The 22,930-nt window shown below is 40.6% G+C and overlaps 1 protein-coding gene across 1 annotated transcript in view; it reads right to left on the bottom strand.

Moving 5' to 3' along the window:
* The window catches only part of LOC126100529 (WASH complex subunit 2), a 235,777-nt gene that overhangs the window by 131,216 nt on the left and 81,631 nt on the right, over nt 1-22,930 (bottom strand). The window contains exons 8-10 of the mRNA XM_049911143.1: nt 19,373-19,567; nt 17,567-17,702; nt 10,710-10,843 (exon numbers count right to left, since the gene is read on the bottom strand). Coding sequence (XP_049767100.1) covers nt 10,710-10,843; nt 17,567-17,702; nt 19,373-19,567 — 465 coding nt within the window. The remainder of the gene's footprint in view (nt 1-10,709; nt 10,844-17,566; nt 17,703-19,372; nt 19,568-22,930) is intronic.

Genomic DNA, 22,930 nt, shown 5'->3' with positions numbered 1-22,930 from the left:
GTATTGCCTCACGTGTTCCAACATTTCTACGGAATCCAAACTGATCTTCCCCGAGGTCGGCTTCTACCAGTTTTTCCATTCGTCTGTAAAGAATTCGCGTTAGTATTTTGCAGCTGTGACTTATTAAACTGATAGTTTGGTAACTTTCACATCTGTCAACACCTGCTTTCTTTGGGATTGGAATTATTATATTCTTCTTGAAGTCTGAGGGTATTTCGCCTGTCTCATACATCGTGCTCACCAGATGGTAGAGTTTTGTCATGACTGGCTCTCCTGAGGCCATCAGTAGTTCTAATGGAATGTTGTCTACTCCCGGGGCTTGTTTTGACTCAGGTCTTTCAGTGCTCTGTCAAACTCTTCACGCAGTATCTTATCTCCCATTTCATCTTCATCTACATCCTCTTCCATTTCCATAATATTGTCCTCAAGTACATCGCCCTTGTATAAACCCTCTATATACTCCTTCCACCTTTCTGCTTTCCCTTCTTTGCTTAGAACTGGGTTGCCATCTGAGCTCTTGATATTCATACAAGTGGTTCTTTTCTCTCCAAAGGTCTCTCTAATTTTCCTGTAGGCAGTATCTATCTTACCCCTAGTGAGACAAGCCTCTACATCCTTACATTTGTCCTCTAGCCATCCCTGCTTAGCCATTTTGCACTTCCTGTCGATTTCATTTTTGAGACGTTTGTATTCTTTTTTGCCTGCTTCATTTACTGCATTTTTATATTTTCTCCTTTCATCAATTAAATTCAATATTTCTTCTGTTACCCAAGGATTTCTTTTAGCCTGCGTCTTTTTACCTACTTGATCGTCTGCTGCCTTCACCACTTCATCCCTCAGAGCTACCCATTCTTCTTCTACTGTATTTCTTTCCCCCATTCCTGTCAATTGTTCCCTAATGCTCTCCCTGAAACTCTCTACAACCTCTGGTTCTTTCAGTTTATCCAGGTCCCATCTCCTTAAATTCCCACCTTTTTGCAGTTTCTTCAGTTTTAATCTACAGGTCATAACCAACAGATTGTGGTCAGAGTCCACATCTGCCCATGGAAATGTCTTACAATTTAAAACCTACTTCCTAAATATCTGTCTTACCATTATATAATCTATATGATACCTTTTAGTATCTCCAGGGTTCTTCCATGTATACAACCTTCTTTCATGATTCTTAAACGAAGTGTTGGCTATGATTATGTTGTGCTCTGTGCAAAATTCTATTAGGCGGCTTCCTCTTTCATTTCTTAGCCCCAATCCATGTTCACCTACTACGTTTCCTTCTCTCCCTTTTCCTACACTCGAATTCCAGTCACCCATCACTATTAAATTTTCGTCTCCCTTCACTACCTGAATAATTTCTTTTATCTCGTCATACATTTCATCTATTTCTTCATCATCTGCAGAGCTAGTTGGCATATAAACTTGTACTACTGTAGTAGGCATGGGCTTTGTGTCTATCTTGGCCACAATAATGCGTTCACTATGCTGTTTGTAGTAGCTAACCCGCACTCCTATTTTTTTATTCATTATTAAACCTACTCCTGCATTACCCCTATTTGATTTTGTATTTATAACCCTGTAATCACCTGACCAAAAGTCTTGTTCCTCCTGCCACCGAACTTCACTAATTCCCACTATATCTAACTTTAACCTATCCATTTCCCTTTTTAAATTTTCTAACCTACCTGCCCGATTAAGTGATCTGACATTCCACGCTCCGATCCGTAGAACGCCAGTTTTCTTTCTCCTGATAACGACGTCCTCTTGAGTAGTCCCCGCCCGGAGATCCGAATGGGGGACTATTTTACCTCCGGAATATTTTACCCAAGAGGACGCCATCATCATTTAATCATACAGTAGAGCTGCATGTCCTCGGGAAAAATTACGGCTGTAGTTTCCCCTTGCTTTCAGCCGTTCGCAGTACCAGCACAGCAAGGCCGTATTGGTTAATGTTACAAGGCCAGATCAGTCAATCATCCAGACTGTTGCCCCTGCAACTACTGAAAAGGCTGCTGCCCCTCTTCAGGAACCACACGTTTGTATGGCCTCTCAACAGATACCCCTCCGTTGTGGTTGCACCTACGGTACGGCCATCTGTATCGCTGAGGCACGCAAGCCTCCCCACCAACGGCAAGGTCCATGGTTCATGGGGGATTACAGTATTACAGTATAAGACATTTAACTATTTTGTGAGTACAGAAGGATTTTTCAATTTTGTTTGAATACTTCCAACACAATGGGAGTTTAAGGTTTGCACACTTAATTACTTTATGGACCTACTTAAAAAAAGTTTAACTATCCTTCAATAGACTGAATGTTTAAGTGCTCACTTCTGACAAGAAAGACACTACAACTAAATTTTCACTCTAGAGTGGAGTGGGCACTGATATGAAACTTCCTGGCATATTAAAACTGTTTGCTGGACCGAGACTCGAACTCAGGACCTTTGCCATTCATGGGCAAGTGCTCTGCCATCTGAGCTACCCAAGTATGACTCACAACCCATCCTCACAGCTTTACTTACGCCAGTACCTCGTCTCCTACCTTCCAAACTTCACAGAAGCTCTCCTGCAGATCTTGCAGAACTAGCACTCCTGGAAGAAAGGATATTGTGGAGACATAGCTTAGCCACAGCCTGGGGGATGTTTCCAGAATGAAATTTTCATTCTGAAGCAGAGTGTGTGCTGATATGAAACTTCCTGGCAGATTAAAACTGTGTGCCGGACTTAAACTCAAACTTAGGACCTTTGCCTTTTGCGGGCAAGTGCTCTACCAGTGCTCTACCATTTGAGCTGTGAGGACGAGGCGTGAGTCGTGCTTGGGTAGCTCAGATGGTAGAGCACTTGCCCGCGAAAGGCAAAGGTCCCGAGTTTGAGTCTCGCTCCAGCACACAGTTTTAACCCGCCAGAAAGTTTCAAAAAAGACACTATTGTATCTACAGACTTGAAAAATTCACATATTGCAATAAATGCAAATACAGATGCGATTTCTGCCCCAAAATTTGAAAATGTGAAATTACCTAACAGGTGCTATTTCACAATAAATTTTATCCCTGTGAAGCAGCCATATTTTCTGCATATAAACATCAAAAATGTAGCCACTTTTTGGTTATTGCACATCATCTGGCAAAGTCCAATTTGAAAGGACAACCTGTGTAAGAGCATGTTTGCAAAATAAAAACTGCACAAACATACTGACTTACCAGTGCACTTGATTCTATGGTTTCATCACAAGTGTGAGGGGTAGAATGGTCTGTATAAGATACACCCTGTGTAACACAACACTGAAGTCAGTCATGGGACCTACCATCTTTGAGTAAAGAAACACATTTGTCTGTTAGCGAAAGTTCAAAAGTTGGTAAAATGCGGACACTTAGTTTTAGGTGGTGGGTGTTTTAAACTGTGGTTGCATTAAATACCAGTCAGATGAGGCCTGAATTACCTGGACTACGACACTCCCACAAGCGAGCAATTGCACTGTTACTGAATACCTTGTGCTGTGCGCAGCTGTTTTTTTCTCATTTTTTTTTTTTTTTTTTTTAGTGAAGACAATAATCCTGTTTCATTAAGGAATTCAGTGACAAGCCTTGAAATATCAAAAGGGACCTACAATCGCAGGCAAAATATGAAAACAAATGAAAACCATTTGAGAAAAAATATTGTGGAAGTTTTTGCAAAAGCAAACATTCCTGTCAAAAAAGCATATATATATATAAGAGGGAAACATTCCACGTGGGAAAAATATATCTAAAAACAAAGATGATGTGACTTACCAAACGAAAGCGCTGGCAGGTCGATAGACACACAAACATACACACAAAATTCAAGCTTTCGCAACCAACGGTTGCTTCGTCAGGAAAGAGGGAAGGAGAGGGAAAGACGAAAGGATGTGGGTTTTAAGGGAGAGGGTAAGGAGTCATTCCAATCCCGGGAGCGGAAAGACTTACCTTAGGGGGAAAAAAGGACACGTATACACTCGCATACACACACATATCCATCCGCACATACACAGACACAAGCAGACATTTGTAAAGGCAAAGAGTTTGGGCAGAGGGTCAGTCGAGGCGGAAGTACAAAGGCAAAGATGTTGTTGACTGACAGGTGAGGTATGAGCGGCGGCAACTTGAAATTAGCGGAGGTTGAGGCCTGGCGGGTAACGAGAAGAGAGGATATACTGAAGGGCAAGTTCCCATCTCCGGAGTTCTGACAGGTTGGTGTTAGTGGGAAGTATCCAGATAACCCAGACGGTTTAACACTGTGCCAAGATGTGCTGGCCGTGCATCAAGGCATGTTTAGCCACAGGGTGATCCTCATTACCAACAAACACTGTCTGCCTGTGTCCATTCATGCGAATGGACAGTTTGTTGCTGGTCATTCCCACATAGAAAGCTTCACAGTGTAGGCAGGTCAGTTGGTAAATCACGTGGGTGCTTTCACACGTGGCTCTGCATTTGATTGTGTACACCCTCCGGGTTACAGGACTGGAGTAGGTGGTGGTGGGAGGGTGCATGGGACAGGTTTTACACCAGGGGCAGTTACAAGGGTAGGAGCCAGGGGGTAGGGACGGGGATTTCATGGGATGAACTAAGAGGTTATGAAGGTTAGGTGGACAACAGAATAACACTCTTGGTGGAGTGGGGAGGATTTCATGAAGGATGGATCTCATTTCAGGGCAGGATTTGAGGAAGTCGTATCCCTGCTGGAGAGCCACATTCAGAGTTTGATCCAGTCCCGGAAAGTATCCTGTCACAAGTGGGGCACTTTTGGGGTTCTTCTGTGGGGTGGTGGGGGGGGGGGGGGGGGGGGGTTCTGGGTTTGAGGGGATGAGGAAGTGGCTCTGGTTATTTGCTTCTGTACCAGGTCGGGAGGGTAGCTGCGGGATGCGAAAGCTGTTTTCAGGTTGTTCGTGTAATGGTTCACGGATTCCGGACTGGAGCAGATTTGTTTGCCACGAAGACCTAGGCTGTAGGGGAGGGACCGTTTGATGTGGAATGGGTGGCAGCTGTCATAATGGAGGTACTGTTGTTTGTTGGTGGGTTTGATGTGGATGGACGTGTGAAGCTGGCCATTGGACAGATGGAGGTCAACGTCAAGGAAAGTAGCATGGGATTTGGAGTAGGACCAGGTGAATCTGATGGAACAACCGGAGTTTATGTTGGAGAGGAAATTCTGGAGTTCTTCTTCACTGTGAGTCCAGATCATGAAGATGTCATCAATAAATCTGTACCAAACGTTGGGTTGGCAGGCTTGGGTAACCAAGAAGGCTTCCTCTAAGCGACTCACGAATAGGTTGGCGTACGAGGCGGCTATCCTGGTACCCATGGCTGTTCCCTTTAATTGTTGGTATGTCTGGCCTTCGAAAGTGAAGTAGTTGTGGGTCAGAACGAAGCTGGCTAAGGTAATGAGGAAAGAGGTTCTAGGTAGGGTGGCAGGTGATCAGCATGAAAGGAAGTGCTCCATCGCAGCGAGGCCCTGGACGTGCGGAATATTTGTGTATAAAGAAGTGGCATCAATGGTTACAAGGATGGTTTCCGGGGGTAACAGATTGAGTAAGGATTCCAGGCATTCGAGAAAGTGGTTGGTGTCTTTGATGAAGGATGGGAGACCGCATGTAATGGGTTGAAGGTGTTGATCTTTGCCTTTACAAATGTCTGCCTTTACAAATGTCCTCCAAATCGAAACAAAGTTGGTCCATTGTAATATGGACACAATTTAGGTCGAATGAATGACGATACCACTACAGTAGTTTGGTTCGAGTCGTAAGCTTAGCAGTTAAGCTTTACCAGGTAGCCGTTGCTATACGTCAGGCGCTCGTCCGTATTTATACGGGTACCCTTCCTTTTTCACATGCTTCGTCTGCTTTGAATCGATTGCTTACTTTGCTTTGATCTGATAAGTGCCGTTTTCTTTGTGAAAGGTGTTTACGTCACTCTAAGCTGAAAATACATTACTGTACTGTGTCATGCATTGTTTGTCGCATTCTGATAGTGCGTGTTTACAGCCTGTCGCCGCTCGCGGCATGGCTTGCTTTTGTGTGCGCTACCGCCGCTTACAATTAAAAAAAAAGAGAGAGGAATCGTCTCATTAGCGAAACAATGGCAAGAGACAGCTATTTGTTCTTACTTACACTGCTGCTTTCTTTGATAATGATCAACAAGAACCAAATAATAGACTGCGTATAATAGAACATGTTTTGAACGAGAGTTAGGCGAAAATTTTTCTCCATTTGAATATTTTTGCGGCCACTTCTTTAGTACATCAAATTCTGCAAAGAAACTAGAGTCATCTTAGATTTAAAAACCTAGTCAGTTGCCGTGCTTCATTTCTGACTGTATCACTATTAGACATAAGAATAATACGAATATAAACATGACACGGTATGCATATTCTTCCGCGTTTGCTGTTGTCTCACTCTAGTTTCGCAGTTTATTAGGCAGACAGGATTTAAATGAGATAGCAGCAAACACGAAAGAATACATGCAAAATGTTTATATTCGTATTATTTTTATGGTAAAGAGAATACTGCATGTCATTCACAATTCAATTCATAAAAGTTCCTATTACCAACCATCTCTTCTCACAGGTAGGAAAAAATTCAGAACGCAGAGTTGGCCACATTGACAAACATCCCAAACAGTCTTGCCAGTCGGATTTTTGTAGTACATTGAATAGAGGTGGGCCAAACGGTTATTCTGGAGTAACCGTTATCACAGTTCCAGTTATTCTTCGATAACCGTTATTGTTAACGGTTATTAATAACTGCGAATACCGAATACTCCGACAGTTAAATAACGACATAGTTGGAATCCATCAGTTTAGTTATCAGTATAACTGCGAGTAGTGTGAAATAGGCAGGAATGTCGTATGAATCGTGTCATAACCTTAGCTTATTAACTCCGGGTACATTTTAGTTGATGTTAGAACGATTATTAGTGTTTCATATTATATGTTTGTAGGTTATCGGTCACTATTAGAAATATTATCTTCGCAGCTGCGACAAAAAAGTACGCGGAACTTCGCCAAAGCACTGTTTAAGTAAAATGTTAACAACGTGTGTTTTTAAGTATGAAGTAATAGGTAAACTGAGTACTGTAGGTTAAATTCGAAGCTTAATTTCTTGTGCTGCTCACATAATAGAATAAAGTGTACAGCCTTGTAATACAACAAAAAATATACGTAATGTGACAGATTCGTTTACTCCTGTGATGTAAAAGCTAGTCCTATTGGGGAAAGTGTGAGTACGCTAATCCAAGTTTTATGTCAGATTTGGAAACTGCTCGATTTCTCCAGCTACAGCATGTTTATAACATATGAAGACATGCAGATCGAAAAGGTTGACAGTGTTACATTTCTGGGACTACAACTCGATAATAAATTCAGTTGGGAAGGGCATACCACATTTTTTCATTCTATTATTTCATAAGAGAGCATATTCTGTGGTAACTTATCAAACGTAGCAAAAGTTTTTCGCATGTAAAAGTGTGTAATAAAAATAGTTTGTGGTATCAATTCAAGAACATCATGTAGGAACTTGTTCAAGGAACTTTGTATTCTAACCACTGCTTCCTAGAATATTTATTCCTTAATGAAATTTGTTACAAGTATTTCCAACCAATAGCTTAATACATAATATCAGTACTAGAAATGGGAACAGCAATCTACATAAAGACCTAAAATCACTTACCTTGGTCCAAAAGGGGTCCAATATTCAGGTACATGCATTTTCAATAAACTACCAGCAAGTCAGCAACCATTAAAAACTTGGTTTCAGATAAAGCACGGTTTACAGTGTGTTTGAAAGACTATTTGATACAGAAGTGTCTGATTCCATCCATCATCAATATGCCGGAAATGGCTATTTTAAGAGTGTCTATGACATCACTACATGCACATTGCAACAAACACGAAGATACATATAAATAATACAATAACATTTCCCACCAAAAATACAATCAAACCAACGGGACAACTGCGGGAAGTCGGGGGTTTTAGGGTGAGGACAAGCTAGTAAATAAAAACACACCATGATCCCAAAACACAAAATGAAGAACAGAAAGAAAAAAAAAAATACAGCATTCTGCTACACCAACAAAAATCTGCAGGAATCGGACACTTCCCTTGAACAATATAGGTCAACTATAGGTGACCATACCAAAACACCAATACCCACAACTGAAAGTACGAAAATTGGAATCGGACATTTCCCTTGACCTACATAGGTCAACTTCAGATGACGATACTAAAACATCAACACACACAACTATGAAAATGGGAATCAGTCATTTCCGGTGACCTATATCGGTCCACCACAGCTACTGATGCCAAAAAACCAACACCTACAACTGCGAAAAATAAAACCACAATCCCAAAAGTCCACAAATCAATCATCCCTACATAAATTAAATTACATTCAATACTTCATAAATACACAAAACATCACAGCTAGAAAAAAAAAAAAATTAATTACCACCAGCAAATTCCGGCACTGCAACCTAGATCGACAGCCCCCCCCCTCCCCTTCCCCACACACACACATATTTTGACAATCTCCTGACAAACGATGAGGATAATAATTATTATATTCCACTGTATTATGTTATACTTTCTGACATGTTATTTGTCATTCGCGATGGCCAGCGGCTATTTCCGAAGAAGTACGTAAATATTTGTTCGCTCCAGTAACTATCGTCTCTGTAATATCACCGGGGTCTAAGACTGGAGTCACTGTATCAGGAACACAGACACACAGTTATTCCGTTACCAACTTCCAGGTTACTTGTAATGGTAGTCCGATAACTGCCAGAGAGCGAGAACTGTGAGCCAATAACGATAACTGCCAGAGGAAAATACCGATCTCTGACAGTTATTTCCATAGTCGCTCGAATTCCTTATGGTACCTCTCTTTATACAACCCGTCCAAGCTAAATTGACATATGAGGCTGTGGCTTAAGGGAACGACCGTACTTGTTAATGCCTGTACTGCAGCTCCTATCAGCCACCGCTCGGACATTAAACCTATTTAATTGTTTGTGCTAAAAGTAACGAAGGTACACGATATAGTACACAGTTCTTATCAACAGATGGAGCGCAGTCTCACAGTTATTCTCATGGCCTATAGAACGCCTTCCAAATGGTCTAACCTCTCCTTAGTTCCTAGCCAGATCTCCGATGAGTTGACGGGAAAGCGTAGTACGATCTTCGGTCAACATATGGCGCGAGGTACTGTTGACATTAGACAGTTATTGAAATAACTGCCTGTATCAGAGGAACGGTTATCGCAGTAACCGTTACTTTTCAGTAACCGGTTATTTCTATCAGTTACGTTATTTTTTGCCACCTCTAACACTGAAATTCTGCTACATTCGAAGATGAACAATACAGAATTTGTATTTACTTCGTTGGATAATGTATGAAAATGCAGTGGTCGAAACTCGGGGCGGAGAAAAAAAAGCTCGTCTTCCACCTTTTTTTTTAATTTATTTACTGACGCAGAGGTTTTGGCACCAGTATTTATCTTTGTGCCTACAAAGCATGCCTGTGTAGCGCTACATATATGCGAAGGCAGAAGTTAGTTGTGGCGGCACCCACCAACATTTTTCAGAATTTCCGTTTGCTTTGCACTCGATTCTAAGCCGCAGGTGGTTTTTTGGATTACAAAAACCGGAAAAAAAGTGCGGCTTAGATTCGAGTAAATACGGTATATAATACAGGGAAACATTCCACGTGAGAAAAATATATCTAAAAACAAAGATGATGTGACTTACCAAACAAAAGCGCTGGCATGTCGATAGACACACAAACAAACACAAACATATGCACAAAATTCTACCTTTCGCAACCAACGGCTGCTTGTCAGGAAAGAGGGAAGGAGAGGGAAAGACGAAAGGATGTGGGTTTTAAGGGAGAGGGTAAGGAGTCATTCCAATCCCGGGAGCGGAAAGACTTACTTTAGGGGGAAAAAAGGACTCTTTGCCTCTGTATATGTCTGCTTGTGTCTGTATACGTGTGGATGGATATGCGTGTGTGTGCGAGTGTATACCCGTCCTTTTTTCCCCCTAAGGTAAGTCTTTCCACTCCCGGGATTGGAATGACTCCTTACCATCTCCCTTAAAACCCACATCCTTTCACCTTTCCCTCTCCTTCCGTCTTTCCTGACGAAGCAACCGTGGGTTGCGAAAGCTTGAATTTTGTGTGTATGTTTGTGTTTGTTTTTTGGTGTCTATCGACCTGCCAGCGCTTTTGTTTGGTAGGTCACATCATCTTTGTTTTTGGATATATTTTTCCCACGTGGAACGTATAGACACACACACACACACACACACACACACACACACACACACACACACGTATTGTGACAGTATTTTAAATTTTTACATAAAAAATGCACATCTCCACAAAATAGATGCAAATTTTGACAAAAATAGATGCTACATTTTCAGGTCCCTTGTATTATTCATGACTAGTCCTGAAACAAAATTTTGAATACAGATGGAAACAACTGTGACATCTTTGATACAATGACGTGTACTAGCACAACTGACTTCAGATTGGATTCTTCCATCAGATGGTGGCATACAGCCTTCATTGCATTATGCTGATTACAATTTTCAGAACAGTTATGATGTAGAGAAAACATATTTTCAAAGTAATTTGTGTTACAACAGAGAAATACATATGTTTAATGCACACTGAAAGTAAATTTCATTTTTCTTTTACCTGATGCATCCCACAGATCATCAAAGAGCCCTGAAGTTTCGGAAAGTAGTGGAGCACTTTTCTCAACTTTAGGCTGCACATTCCGAGTGTCAACTACTGGCACTGATTTCTGACCTCCAGCTGACATATTTGCACTGCAAGAGGGCAACTTCATAATTAAAAAACAAGGTAGGCACATTCGTTGCAATAGTTTAAACATTATCAAGTGATACATCAACTAGTACTATTTAACGTACATCTTGAATATGTTTTTCAACATTATTCCCAAACTCACTTCTTTCATTCCCAAGGAAAGTATGTAGGATTTCGCTTATCTGCTCTCCTATGCACATCTACAATTTTTCAACCTTTGGATCTGTCCTTATGGTGTTCATGCTGATGCCTTACACTACGTTCATCAACCACACAATAGATGGAGAATGGTGTGAGCAAGGGGCCTCTAACTTCAAGTAGGGAGATCCCACTCCCGCATGATGTCTTTTCCTGCTCTTTGGTTCAGTTAGAAAACATTTTTGGAAAAAAATAGCAGTTCTCATCCTGAATGTAAAGGACACTCATCTACTTGCAGTAATAGCTGTTCAAGTGGAACAGAACACTGATGCTGATTACAGTAATTCATCAATATTATTAGATGATAAAAACACTTTCCAGTGCATTTACAATTTGGGATACAACTAATGGTAAGTATAAGCAACATGGAACCATTATTATTATTTTTTTTTTTTAAGGAAGAAAGATGTGGACATCAAAAAATTACACACACTTTCGACAAGTATTCAAATCCAAGGCAAGTAGCAAAAATGAAAAAGCATTGCTGTTTTGTACCCATGAGCAGGGAGTACAGTTCAGTGAGCACTTTTAAACAGCAATACTTGTAAAACATCAAACTGAGATTTAGAGCACATCAATAGGATGGGACAACATTGCATCAGATTGTAGACATAGTACCAGTATTGAGGAAACAGCTAGTCAGTAACAACAGGATGTAAGTAGGATACAATGCCATGGTAATTAAAATTATTTATCCATAATAACATTTATTAAGTTCCACTTGAGACAGGTAAAAAAACTAATGTACTGCAGACAAGTCAATTTGTGCTCACTAGAGACAATAATCATGAACAGAATGACTGTCACAACATAAAACTGTCGTACATATATAAACAGCAAGCATGGGGGGAAAGTAGTCTGTTATGGCACTGGAATATAAGACACACAGAACTGCACCGCAAAAGCAAATCAGTCACACTAACTATGGCTTCCATTACACCCCACAGCTTACCTGAAGAAATATACTGCATAAGGAAGAAACACACAGCCCTGAAAATCAAATATATGACTGGATGAGGCCAACAAAACTATTAATTCAGGAATGTAATGAGATTGTCTTTAATGTAGAATTTCAGACTGAGGCAATATACAGATCTAATAGTTTAGCTAGTCCAGGCAAAAGTGATATCATCCATTCGCACGAGGAAGTCACTGCTTTGAGAAACTAATGAGTAACAGATTACAAGCAGCTATACCTTACAGATTAATCAAATTGAGGACATGGTAGATGTATTACCTTCTCACTTAGCTTACAGAAAAATACTGGCAGAATTCACAAAAATTCTGACATTAGATTTCAATTTCTTACACATGTATCTGAAATTTCCACAAAAAGTTTGTTGAAGCAGACACTTAATAAATCTTGGAGGTTTCTGAGAGAATCCTATAGCTTTCCAGAATGGAAAGGTTTGTGCCATTAACAACAGCACCTTGAGATTTGGTCAGAAATGCACTAACCTGTCCCCATTCCAGAGGGATGGGCGCAGACGTGGGCATGAGGGACGGGGCGGGTGCAGCAGAAGTGGGCATGAGGGAAGAGGTGGGGGCAGACATGAGGGGAGGGGATGGGAGCAGACGTGAGGGGAGGGGATGGGAGCAGACGTGAGGGGAGGGGATGGGAGCAGACGTGAGGGGAGTGGATGGGAGCAGACGTGAGGGGAGGGGATGGGAGCAGACGTGAGGGGAGGGGACGGGAGCAGACGTGAGGGGAGGGAGGAGTCATGAGTTGAGGGGAAGGTAGGGAAGATGAGGGGGGTAGGGGGTAGATGAGGGGAGGAGAGGGTAGGTGCGGGGAGGAGAGGGTAGGTGCGGGGAGGAGAGGGTAGGTGCGGGGAGGAGACGGATGATGGGAAGATGGGAGCAGAAGGGAGAGAAAGAGAGAAGGGATTAGGAAACGTTCGTGGAAGACGCATTGCGAGAGTACAGGATACGCTGGAGAGAGAATCTCCGTCTGCGCAGTTCAGTAAAACTAGTGCTGGAAAGAAACATCCAAAAGGCTCGCGTAGGGTAGCAGCTGTTGGAGTAATTCCTATTGTGGTGTTCAGCATTTTTGTCAACCGGATCATCAAGTTTGGCAGTGACCACTCATGCGAGTATGCAGTTAGTTACTTGTCACGCCCACATAGTATGCTGCACAGTAATCACATCATAGCTGATATAATAACATGGCTGCTTTCATACATGGCCCTGTCTTTTATAAGATAGGAAATGCCTGCGACTGGACTACAGTAGAATGGGTGGACGAGTGCATGGGACTGTTATTACACCTGTGGCAACCACAAGGATTATGGTAAGATATTCCTCATCTCAATGCACAACAAGAAGTAGTCAAAGCCCTGGCAACAAATGTGGGTGAGCTTTTCAAGGCCAGGATGATACTGGGTGATGAGAGAAGCGCTGGTGGTATGGTTGAGCTTTTTAAGGCCATGGTGATACTGTGTGATCAAAGGAGTCCTGCTTGGTTGCTGCTTAACAAGTTTACTGGTGTCAGAGGAGGAGATGGCACAGGAGATCTGTTTACGGATGAGCTGGATAGGATACTGTCTGTTAATAAAGGCTTTAGGAAGATTATTGATATATTGCAACAGCTCCTGCTTTCCACTGCACATACAGCATCCAGAGTTGGAGAGGCTGTAAAGAAAGACATTATTTGACGTGGAATGGGTGACAGTTGTCAAAGTGGAAGTACTGTTATTGGCTGGCATACTCAATGTAGATGAACTGGGTGATCAAAAAGTCAGTATAAATTTGAAAACTTAATAAACCATGAAATAATGTACCGTATTTACTCGAATCCAAGCCGCACTTGAATCTAAGCCGCACCTGAAAAACGAGACTCAAAATAAAGGAAAAAAAAAATTCCCGAATCTAAGCCGCACCTGAAATCTGAGACTTGAAATTCAAGGGGAGAGAAAAGTTTTAGGCCGCACCTCCAAATCGAAACAAAGTTGGCCCATTGTAATATGAGACATGATTTAGGTCGAATGAATGACGATACAGCTACAGTAGTTTGGTTCGAGTCGTAAGCTTAGTAGTTAAGCTTTACCAGGTAGCCATTGCTATGCGTCAGGCGCTCCGTCCGTATTTATACGGATACCCTGTCTTTTTCACGTGCTTCATCTGGTTTGAATCGACTGCTTATTTTGCTTTGATCTGATAAGTGCGTTTTCTTTGTTATAGGTGTTTATGTCACCCTAATCTGAAAATGAATCGTCTCATTAGCGAAACAATGGCAAGAGACTGCTATTTGTTGTTACTTACACAGCTGCTTTCTTTGATAATGATCAACAAGAACCAAATAATAGACTGCGTATGATAGAACATGTTCTGAACAAGAGTTAGGCGAAAATTTTTCTCCGTTTGAAAATCTTTGCGACCGCTTTTTTAGTACATCAAATTCTGCACAGAAATTAGAGTCATCTTACATTTAAAAATCTAGTCAGTTGCCGTGCTTCATTTCTGGCTGTATCACTATTAGGCATAAGAATAATACGAATATAAACATGACACGATACGTATATTCTTCCGCGTTTGTTGTTATCTCACTCTAGTTTCGTAGTTTATTAGGCAGACAGGATTTAAAAGAGATAGCAGCAAACACGAAAGAATACATGGCAAAATGTTTATATTAGTATTATTCTCATGGTGAAGAGAATAATGCATGTGATTCACATTTCATCAGGTTCCTATTAGCAACCATCTCTTCTCATAGGTAGGAAAAAATTCAGAACGTAGAATTGAACATATTGACAAACATCCCAAACAGTCTTGCCAGACGGATTTTCGTAGTACATTGAAATTCTGCTACATTCGTAGATAAGCAATACGGAATTTGTATTTACTTCGTTGGATAATGTATGAAAATGCAATGCTCGAAACTCGGGGCGGAGGAAAAAAGCTCGTCTTCCACCTTTTTTTTTAAATTTATTTACTGACGCAGAGGTTTTGGCGCCAGTATTTATCTTTGTGCCAACAAAGCATGCCTGTGTAGCGCTACACGTATTCGATGACAGAAGTTAGTTGTGGCGGCACCTATCGACATTTTTCAGAACTTCCGCTTGCTTTGCACTCGATTCTAAGCCGCAGGCGGTTTTTTGGATTACAAAAACTGGAAAAAAAGTGCGGCTTAGATTCGAGTAAATACGGTAGATAGAGAGGTAAACATTGACACACATGCTTGGAATGACATGGGGTTTTATTAGAACCAAAAAAAAAAAAGAACAAAGTTCACAAAATGTCTGACAGTAAAACGTCAGTGACTGCGCATGACAATCGTGTATAAAAGGAGCTGTAATGAGAGAGAGAATCAGATGCACCAGCAGTCGCAGCATGTTGACGTTACCTGAAAAGGCACTTTTAGTGAAGCTGTATTATCAGAATGGGGAATGTGCTAGTTCAGTGTTACGATCCTGTCGCCATAGGAAGGAGATTCGAACGGGTAAAGGTCCGTTGACAAACGCAGCTGTGGCGAGAATGATTTCGAAGTTCGAAGCCACGGGTTGTTTAGACGATAGACCCTATAGTGGCCGACCATAATGCTGCTGAGACAGTTCAGGAAGAAATGGAGACTGTAGCGGGTTTGTCTATGCATGGGAAGTCAGCACTCATGCAGTCGCACGGGCATTCCATACACTATTGTTTGGTTGGCACTTAGGCGTACCCTCCGATGCTATCCGTAGAAAATCCATCAGCATCATGAACTGTTACCTGGCGATTTAGTGAAGCGGAGGGCATTTGCGGTGTGGGTGTTTCAAAAGATGGCGGAAGATGATGATTGGTTGAGTAACGTGTTGTGGACCGACGAAGCTCATTCCATGCTCCAAGGGTCTGTCAACGCCCATAACTACAGAATTTGGGCTACCGAAAATCCTTGATTTGTCGTGGAAACTCCATTGCATGACGAGAAAGTCACGGTATGGGTTGGATTTACCACATCTATCATTATCGGGCCTTTTTTCTTCGAGTAAATGCGTGATTTTGGTTTTGTAACTGCTACCGTGACGGGTGAGAGGTACGCCGATATGTTACAGAACCGCATCAGCCCCAGCCTGGCTGGTAAACACCTGCTGGAACGTATGATGTTTATGCAGGATGGCGCTCCACCCCATATTGCTAGACGCATGACAGATCTCTTGCGCGTGTCGTTTGGTGGTGATCGTGTGCTCAGCCGCCACTTTCGTCATGCTTGGCCTCCCAGGTCCCCAGACCTCAGTCCGTGCGATATTGGCTTTAGGGTTACCTGAAGTCACAAGTGTATCGTGATCAACCGACATCTCTAGGGATGCTGAAAGACAACATCCGACGCCAATGCCTCACCATAACTCCAGACATGCTTTACAGTGCTGTTCACAACATTATTTCTCGACTACAGCTATTGTTGAGGAATGATGGTGGACATATTGAGCATTTCCTGTAAAGAACATCATCTTCACTTTGTCTTACTTTGTTATGATAATTATTGCTGTTCCGATCAGATGAAGCGCCATCTGTCGGACATTTTTTGAACTTTTGTTTTTTTTTTTTTTTTTATTCTAATAAAACCCCATGTCATTCAAAGCATGTGTGTCAATTTGTACCTGTCCATCTACATTATTCTGTGATTTATTCAGTTTTCAAATTTATAGTGACTTTTTGATCACCCGGTATTTATATTGTTGAGTTGAGAAGGACCAGGTGAGGATATTTTATTCCCTCCAGGTATTTATATTGTGGTTGAGCTTATAAATAATACTGATATAATGTTTGGAAAAGGAATAAACAAGAAACTTCACATTCATGCGACTGTAACTGACGTGAAAAATGTTTATAATACACAAATTCACTGGTGTTAATCATGCTCTGGTGGCACTGCAAGAACTAGTGGGTCTACATCTACGTCTACATAAATATTCCACAAGCCACCATACTGAGCATGGCGGAGGGTACTTCATGCCTTAGTAGTCATTTCCTTTCTGTTCCACTCGAAAATGGAGTGACAGGAAAAGACTGTCTATATGCCTTTGTATGAGCTTCAGTTTCTCCCCTCTTGTCTTTGTTGTCCTTATGTGAAATATGTGTAGGTGTCAGTATAATCTATCTGTGGTCAGCTGCAAATGCCAGTTCTCTAAATTTTCTCAATAGTGTTTCACAAAAGGAATATTATCTTTCCTCCAGGAACTCCAATTTGAGTTCACAAAGATCGTATGAGAACATTTCTCATGAAACAAGTCATCTTACAACATAAATGAAACTTCCTGGCAGATTAATATAGTATTCCAGATCGGGACTCAAAAGTCAGAATTTGAATTAGCTCCTATGTTTGAATCCCTGTATGGCACACACTTTTAATCTGCCAGGAAGTTTCGAATCAGCGTACACTCTGCTGCAGAGTGAACAATTCACTCTGATTACAGCACAGTTATTACTGAAATAAACAATGACAGCAATGTGTAAGGAAGATATGGCTCATGATTGACTGACAAACACAAAGTTTCCAGTCAACATAAAATTGTTAATGATTTAAATACAAGAAAAAGTTATGTACTTACACTGATGGCTTATTCACTGTGGGTGATGCTTTAGTTGAGAAAAGGTCTTCTTCTAAATCATTACCAAATAAATCATCTGCTTTACTTTGTGCAAAAGTAGCTTCCTCTCCTTTAGCAGTTGGTTTAAAATCCGTTTCTGTAGATACACAAAAAATAATGAATTAATGAAGAAGGTTATTTATGGTACAGAATGCCCGTAAACTCAGATATGAATGGGCACAATTACTCATTGTTGGAACACCTTTATCTTAGTATAAAGCTGACATTTGTCATGTCCAGACACCAATCATGCACGCAACTCACAAGCCGATTACAGAGAAATTCTGTCCCACTGCCATGTAATGATGGTATAAAATCATCCATTGGCATTAAGCGGAAATGGTGCATAGGGGGGAGGGTTATCCACATTAAATTTCATATCCTCTTAAATCTTTATTTTATTTGAAAAGTTATTAACACTCTACATGTTTTATTCTTTGTATCTACTCACTTATTTCTTAACATAGTCACCCTGGTGATCAACACATTATTCCCGAGAGAACAGGCTGTTGATACCATAACTTTCGAATGTTTGACTTTGTTGAGAGAGCGACAACTTCAATTCTGCTTGCACTGCTTCATCAATATCAAAGTGAAGTCCTCAAAGGTTTCCTTAAGTTTTGAAAACAGATGAAAACTGGATGGGGCCAAATTGGGACTGTATAGAGGACAGCTGATGACAGAGAACCCAAGGCAATTGTTGCAGATGTCGCAATGCTAGTGTGTCGTCTGGTATTGTCATGCTGAAGGAGAGGGTGCTCCATGCGTGGACAAATTCTTCGAATTCAAAACTCCATTACAGCACACTGTTTCTCACACACCAAAGTAGTTATATTACACATCTCCACATCAGACGCTACAATTCTAAGCCCTCTATCGGCAGAGGGCTGTAAAAATGTAGACTTTAAGAATAAAGATGTAAAATATTAATAACATATGTTTTATTTAAAAAGCTTTAAGAGTTTTCACATAAATTCAGAGGCATTACTTTTCAGCCGTCCCTCACAGTTTGTTAGCAGACGTGATAAAACTTAAAATTATGACCACATACAGCAGCCATACTATACGTATTCTGTGATGTAAAATCTTCTTCACAATTTTAATTACTTGCCTTCCACTTCCATATCAATTTGCAGGATTGGAAGTACACATGAGACATAACTACCCAGTCTTCACCTTAATATATAATTCCAGAACAGGCAATTTACAAGAGAGCTATGATATTAATAGCATACATGGGAAAAACAGATTTAATAATGAATATTACGATTGTATTTTGTATCTGAGTTACAGAGTGTTGTCAATTTTCAGTGGCACTTTTTTTTTTTAACCGTTAAAAATATGTCACACAGCCAAATCAAAGAGTCCTTACAAACTGATATTGAAATACTGCACAGGGTACTGGCATGATTTACCGAGTTTAAATTAAACAATCCTCAGTAATGTAAGCAAGTTTCAGTAGGCTGGGCTAAGAACCAATGACTAATGGAAGGGAAAAACACGCTGTATCATCTGTAGAAGTTATTCCTTCCTTTCACTGCATTTTTATCTTCCTTTAAAATTCAAAAGTCACTTCATTTCAGCTCTGCGCTGCAAAATAAATCCATTTTTCCATCAAAAACTAGACTATCAGTGTTATTAGCCACTAAACAAAGCTCTATGTTGTACTTCACAGTCGACTAAATTAATAAAACTGCTCTGAGTTTTTCTTATTTTCATTAGGTCACAAAAGATACTAGATAATTTACAGACTGATAAGGTACTTGCCTGCATTTGTTTTTTGATTTTTCTTACTTTCAGGTTCATCCCATAATGATTCAGGTTCAGTGCTCTTTTGGTTCCAGTCACCTAAATCATCAAAAAGGCCACTCCCAGCGGAATATTTCGCATTCTTGCCAAACAGCACATTATTTTCATTATCATCATCGTCATTATCTTCAAGCGGGGGAAGGAACATATTACCTGGAAAGTAAAACTAATATTATTTTAGTACAGATCACAATTTTAGCTGAATTAATAGTGTCACACAACAGCAAAAGAAAAACTGAATAACCAATAAACAGCACTGTGTGAAGGATTCTATTATCTAAAAGTTTTCCCAATTTTTTGACAAAAATGAAGGAAATGAAACTTCTGGAGGGTTCTCCGTCTATCTTGACTTCAAGGATAGTGCAGCACTCCTTACGAGTCAACATGAGTGAACTATGATTGGCCACAATGAGAAGAAAACTCTTTATTATTTACTCATAATAAATTAAGAGACAAAATTGCTGGTCATCATTTAACTACAGGAGGCAAAATGTTTAGTACTCTTGAAAGACACACATAAAAATAAAAGTGATAACAGAATCCTAGCTTGTAGAACTATCAGTCCCTTCCTCGAGGAGGAGAGACGCATATGTTGGGAAATGTCAAGAAGGAAGGGCCAGTCACTCAGACCCATGATAAGAGGGAACCACCACTAGCTAAAAAGAGGTGTGAATTGATATTAACTTCAAATGTCTTAGAATTTTAAACTATTTGGTCAGGAACAAGATAAACCATTCTCATTTTTAAAAATACAGTTAAGTTTCTCACAGAGAAGCAGTATGAGCAAATCAGTGAGTTGGTACATCATGGTATGACATTCTTATGGCACTAATGTCCTCCCTTTTGCATGAGTAGAGTATTACCTTCATAACAGAAAGCAGAGGGTCTCACAGACAGACTGTAGTCAGATAGGAGACTATAGCATGTGGGTCCCACCAGCATGAATATTGGGCTCACTCTTGTTCTTAACCTACATAAATGGTGTTCCAATGCCTTTAAAGGACTATCAAAAGACTAATATTTGCTGACTCATCTCTGTAGCAAAGTGTTCAGCATATCTGACTATGATGCAGGTTCATTTCCCAGTACTTCCAGGGAGTATTCCTTGGTGAGAGGACTGGAACAGGGTGCACTCAGCATCATGCTGCCAATTCAGGGTCTATTCAAATAAGAAATAGTGGCTCATTCTATCACTCCCCAATATATTCACTGCTTGACAGTATTTGTTGCTGTTATGAGTCTACTTCTTCAACAACACCAATTTTATTAAGCACAGCTTACTTACAATTAAATCACAGAAAGTAATAGTCCCACACTCTTCTGAAAATACACAAAACGAAAGACATCTGGAGATGGATACCTTGTGGGCAATACAGTATTCTGAATGTTTCTTGAAGAATGCACCTACCAGAGCCTGAGAACACTGTCCACAGGTTCTACTGGAAAACTGGGATACAAACCATGCTCTCAGTGCACCTATATGCATTCAGTTCGTTCACTGAAAACACGACGATTGGTTGAATGGTAAATAAAGACAGTCCTGCATTAGGCTGACAGATAAATCCATGAACTAGCCATGTTTCATCACTAGGTAACAACGAAGTCCAAATCACAGTTGAGGAGAAAACCATGTAGCACAGGGTTGTCCTCAATAGATAAATCAGATGGCCTGCTTTAAACGTCGGCTGGTTGACAAGTGAGGCTGCAGCAGCCCTTAAATCTGCCATGTGTACTTTGCCATGTGACCTGGAGCTGGCAACTTCACCAGACATGTGCATAACTATATTGAGTGATCCACTGATACATCCAGCAGGATTATAAGAGCCCCAGACAATAAAAGTCTGTTGTGACAAAATAAAACACCTACAGCTGCCCTTATGATTTTATTTTATTTTGTTGCAACCAGTTTCAATGCTTCATTGCGCTATCTCCAGGCTGTTGTTGATGTGGTACGGGTTGATATGATCCCTATATATATCACATCAGTTGTCAGCATAACTGGATATGCAGATAATGTGTCAGCACTCCAATCATCAACTGCCAACTGGCAACGGCATTTGATGGTAGATTTTGCCTCCTTGTCTACAGTAAAGAACAGAATTGCATACTCTGCTGGAAATGTATTCAGCAAGCTTCTATATAAGATAAAGCTTTAATTTTGGAATCCCTATCAATTCAAAAGAAAATTAAAAATCATGTGGCATTGTTGGCCAGGAGGCCCCAACCAGTGGAGTTCAGCCACAGGGTTGCAAGTCTTATTTCAGGTGATGCCAAATTGGTGACTTGCCTGTAGGTAATAATGATGAGAGAATGAGGAGGACAACACAACACCCAGTTCATGAGTGGAGGAAACCTCCAACACGGCCGAGAATCAAACTCGGACCCACTGCATGGTAGGCAATCACATTACCACTCAGCTAAGCAGGTAGGCGCTCTTTCTACAAATATCTCTAATAACTAGATTCAGGAATTTAAAAGCTCTGTTAGCTTCACTGTAAAGCATCATAAGTAGGAATGTATTAATGATTTAGGTAACTATTTCCTTTGAGAAATACTAATATAATCAAGTAATTATCAAGCTATAGTAGGAGGTAAACAGCAGTTACTTAGTGCACCTAAAGAGCCACAAATCGTTTTTCCCAAAGTAGCAGCTTTCTTTCTAATTTCCTTCATGGAATTTAGCTGACAAAAGTATGAATAGCGTTAAGCATTACAGTAATGGTTTATTATTAGTACCATACACAGCTCAAGTTTCTATGGTTTTCTTGTCTTTTGTAATGTATACCCTGATTCTTCACACTCTGCTGAAGGTTCCCCTTTTAGATCAAATCTACAGGTCACAGTGGATAGATGAATAAATGAATGATCCTAAATGTCTAAATGGCATAACTATAGATTGCAGAAATATATATTGAGCACCTCTGCTCCAAGTGCACAAAATGTTTGTATTTCTAAAAGTATGTGAGATATATACTATTTTAGATTCAGTGACCTCAAGAGGATGGAGACAAAAGAGTTGTGGGAAAGTAGAAGTTGAGGAACAGTTTAAAGTAGTTATACCATTCAGTGAAATAGCAACAAACATTCGTGCTTTTTCATCTATTCGGGCAACTGGTTGGTAGTTTCATCAAAATAAAATGCTGAATAGTAATAGCATCTACACATGAACTCAGCAAATCACTGTAAAGTAGGTTGCAGAGAATACTTTTCATAAGTACTTAATGCCCTGTTGAAGTGTTGAATGCAATGATGTGTGGCCTACCCAAAAATATGAGCATGTTAATGTGCTACTTCCAGGATTCAGGGAAGTGAGCTTGACGAAAACTGAATCTGCCTTAGGGATTAACAATGAGGGCTGACGAGATGGTACTCACACCCCACCCCCTAAACACTACAGAAATATCTAGAAAATGTTATCACACTTAAACACGAGATATTCTCTAAACACAGATGGAGTATGCAGATTCCATCTGGGGAGGGGTGGAAGGAGGGTATCAGGAAGGGCACTGGTCACAA

The sequence above is a fragment of the Schistocerca cancellata genome, chromosome 9, assembly GCF_023864275.1.
Source record: "Schistocerca cancellata isolate TAMUIC-IGC-003103 chromosome 9, iqSchCanc2.1, whole genome shotgun sequence".
NCBI lineage: Eukaryota > Metazoa > Arthropoda > Insecta > Orthoptera > Acrididae > Schistocerca > Schistocerca cancellata.
Note: the sequence above shows the minus strand (reverse complement) of the source record. Positions and strands in the feature narration are given on the sequence as shown.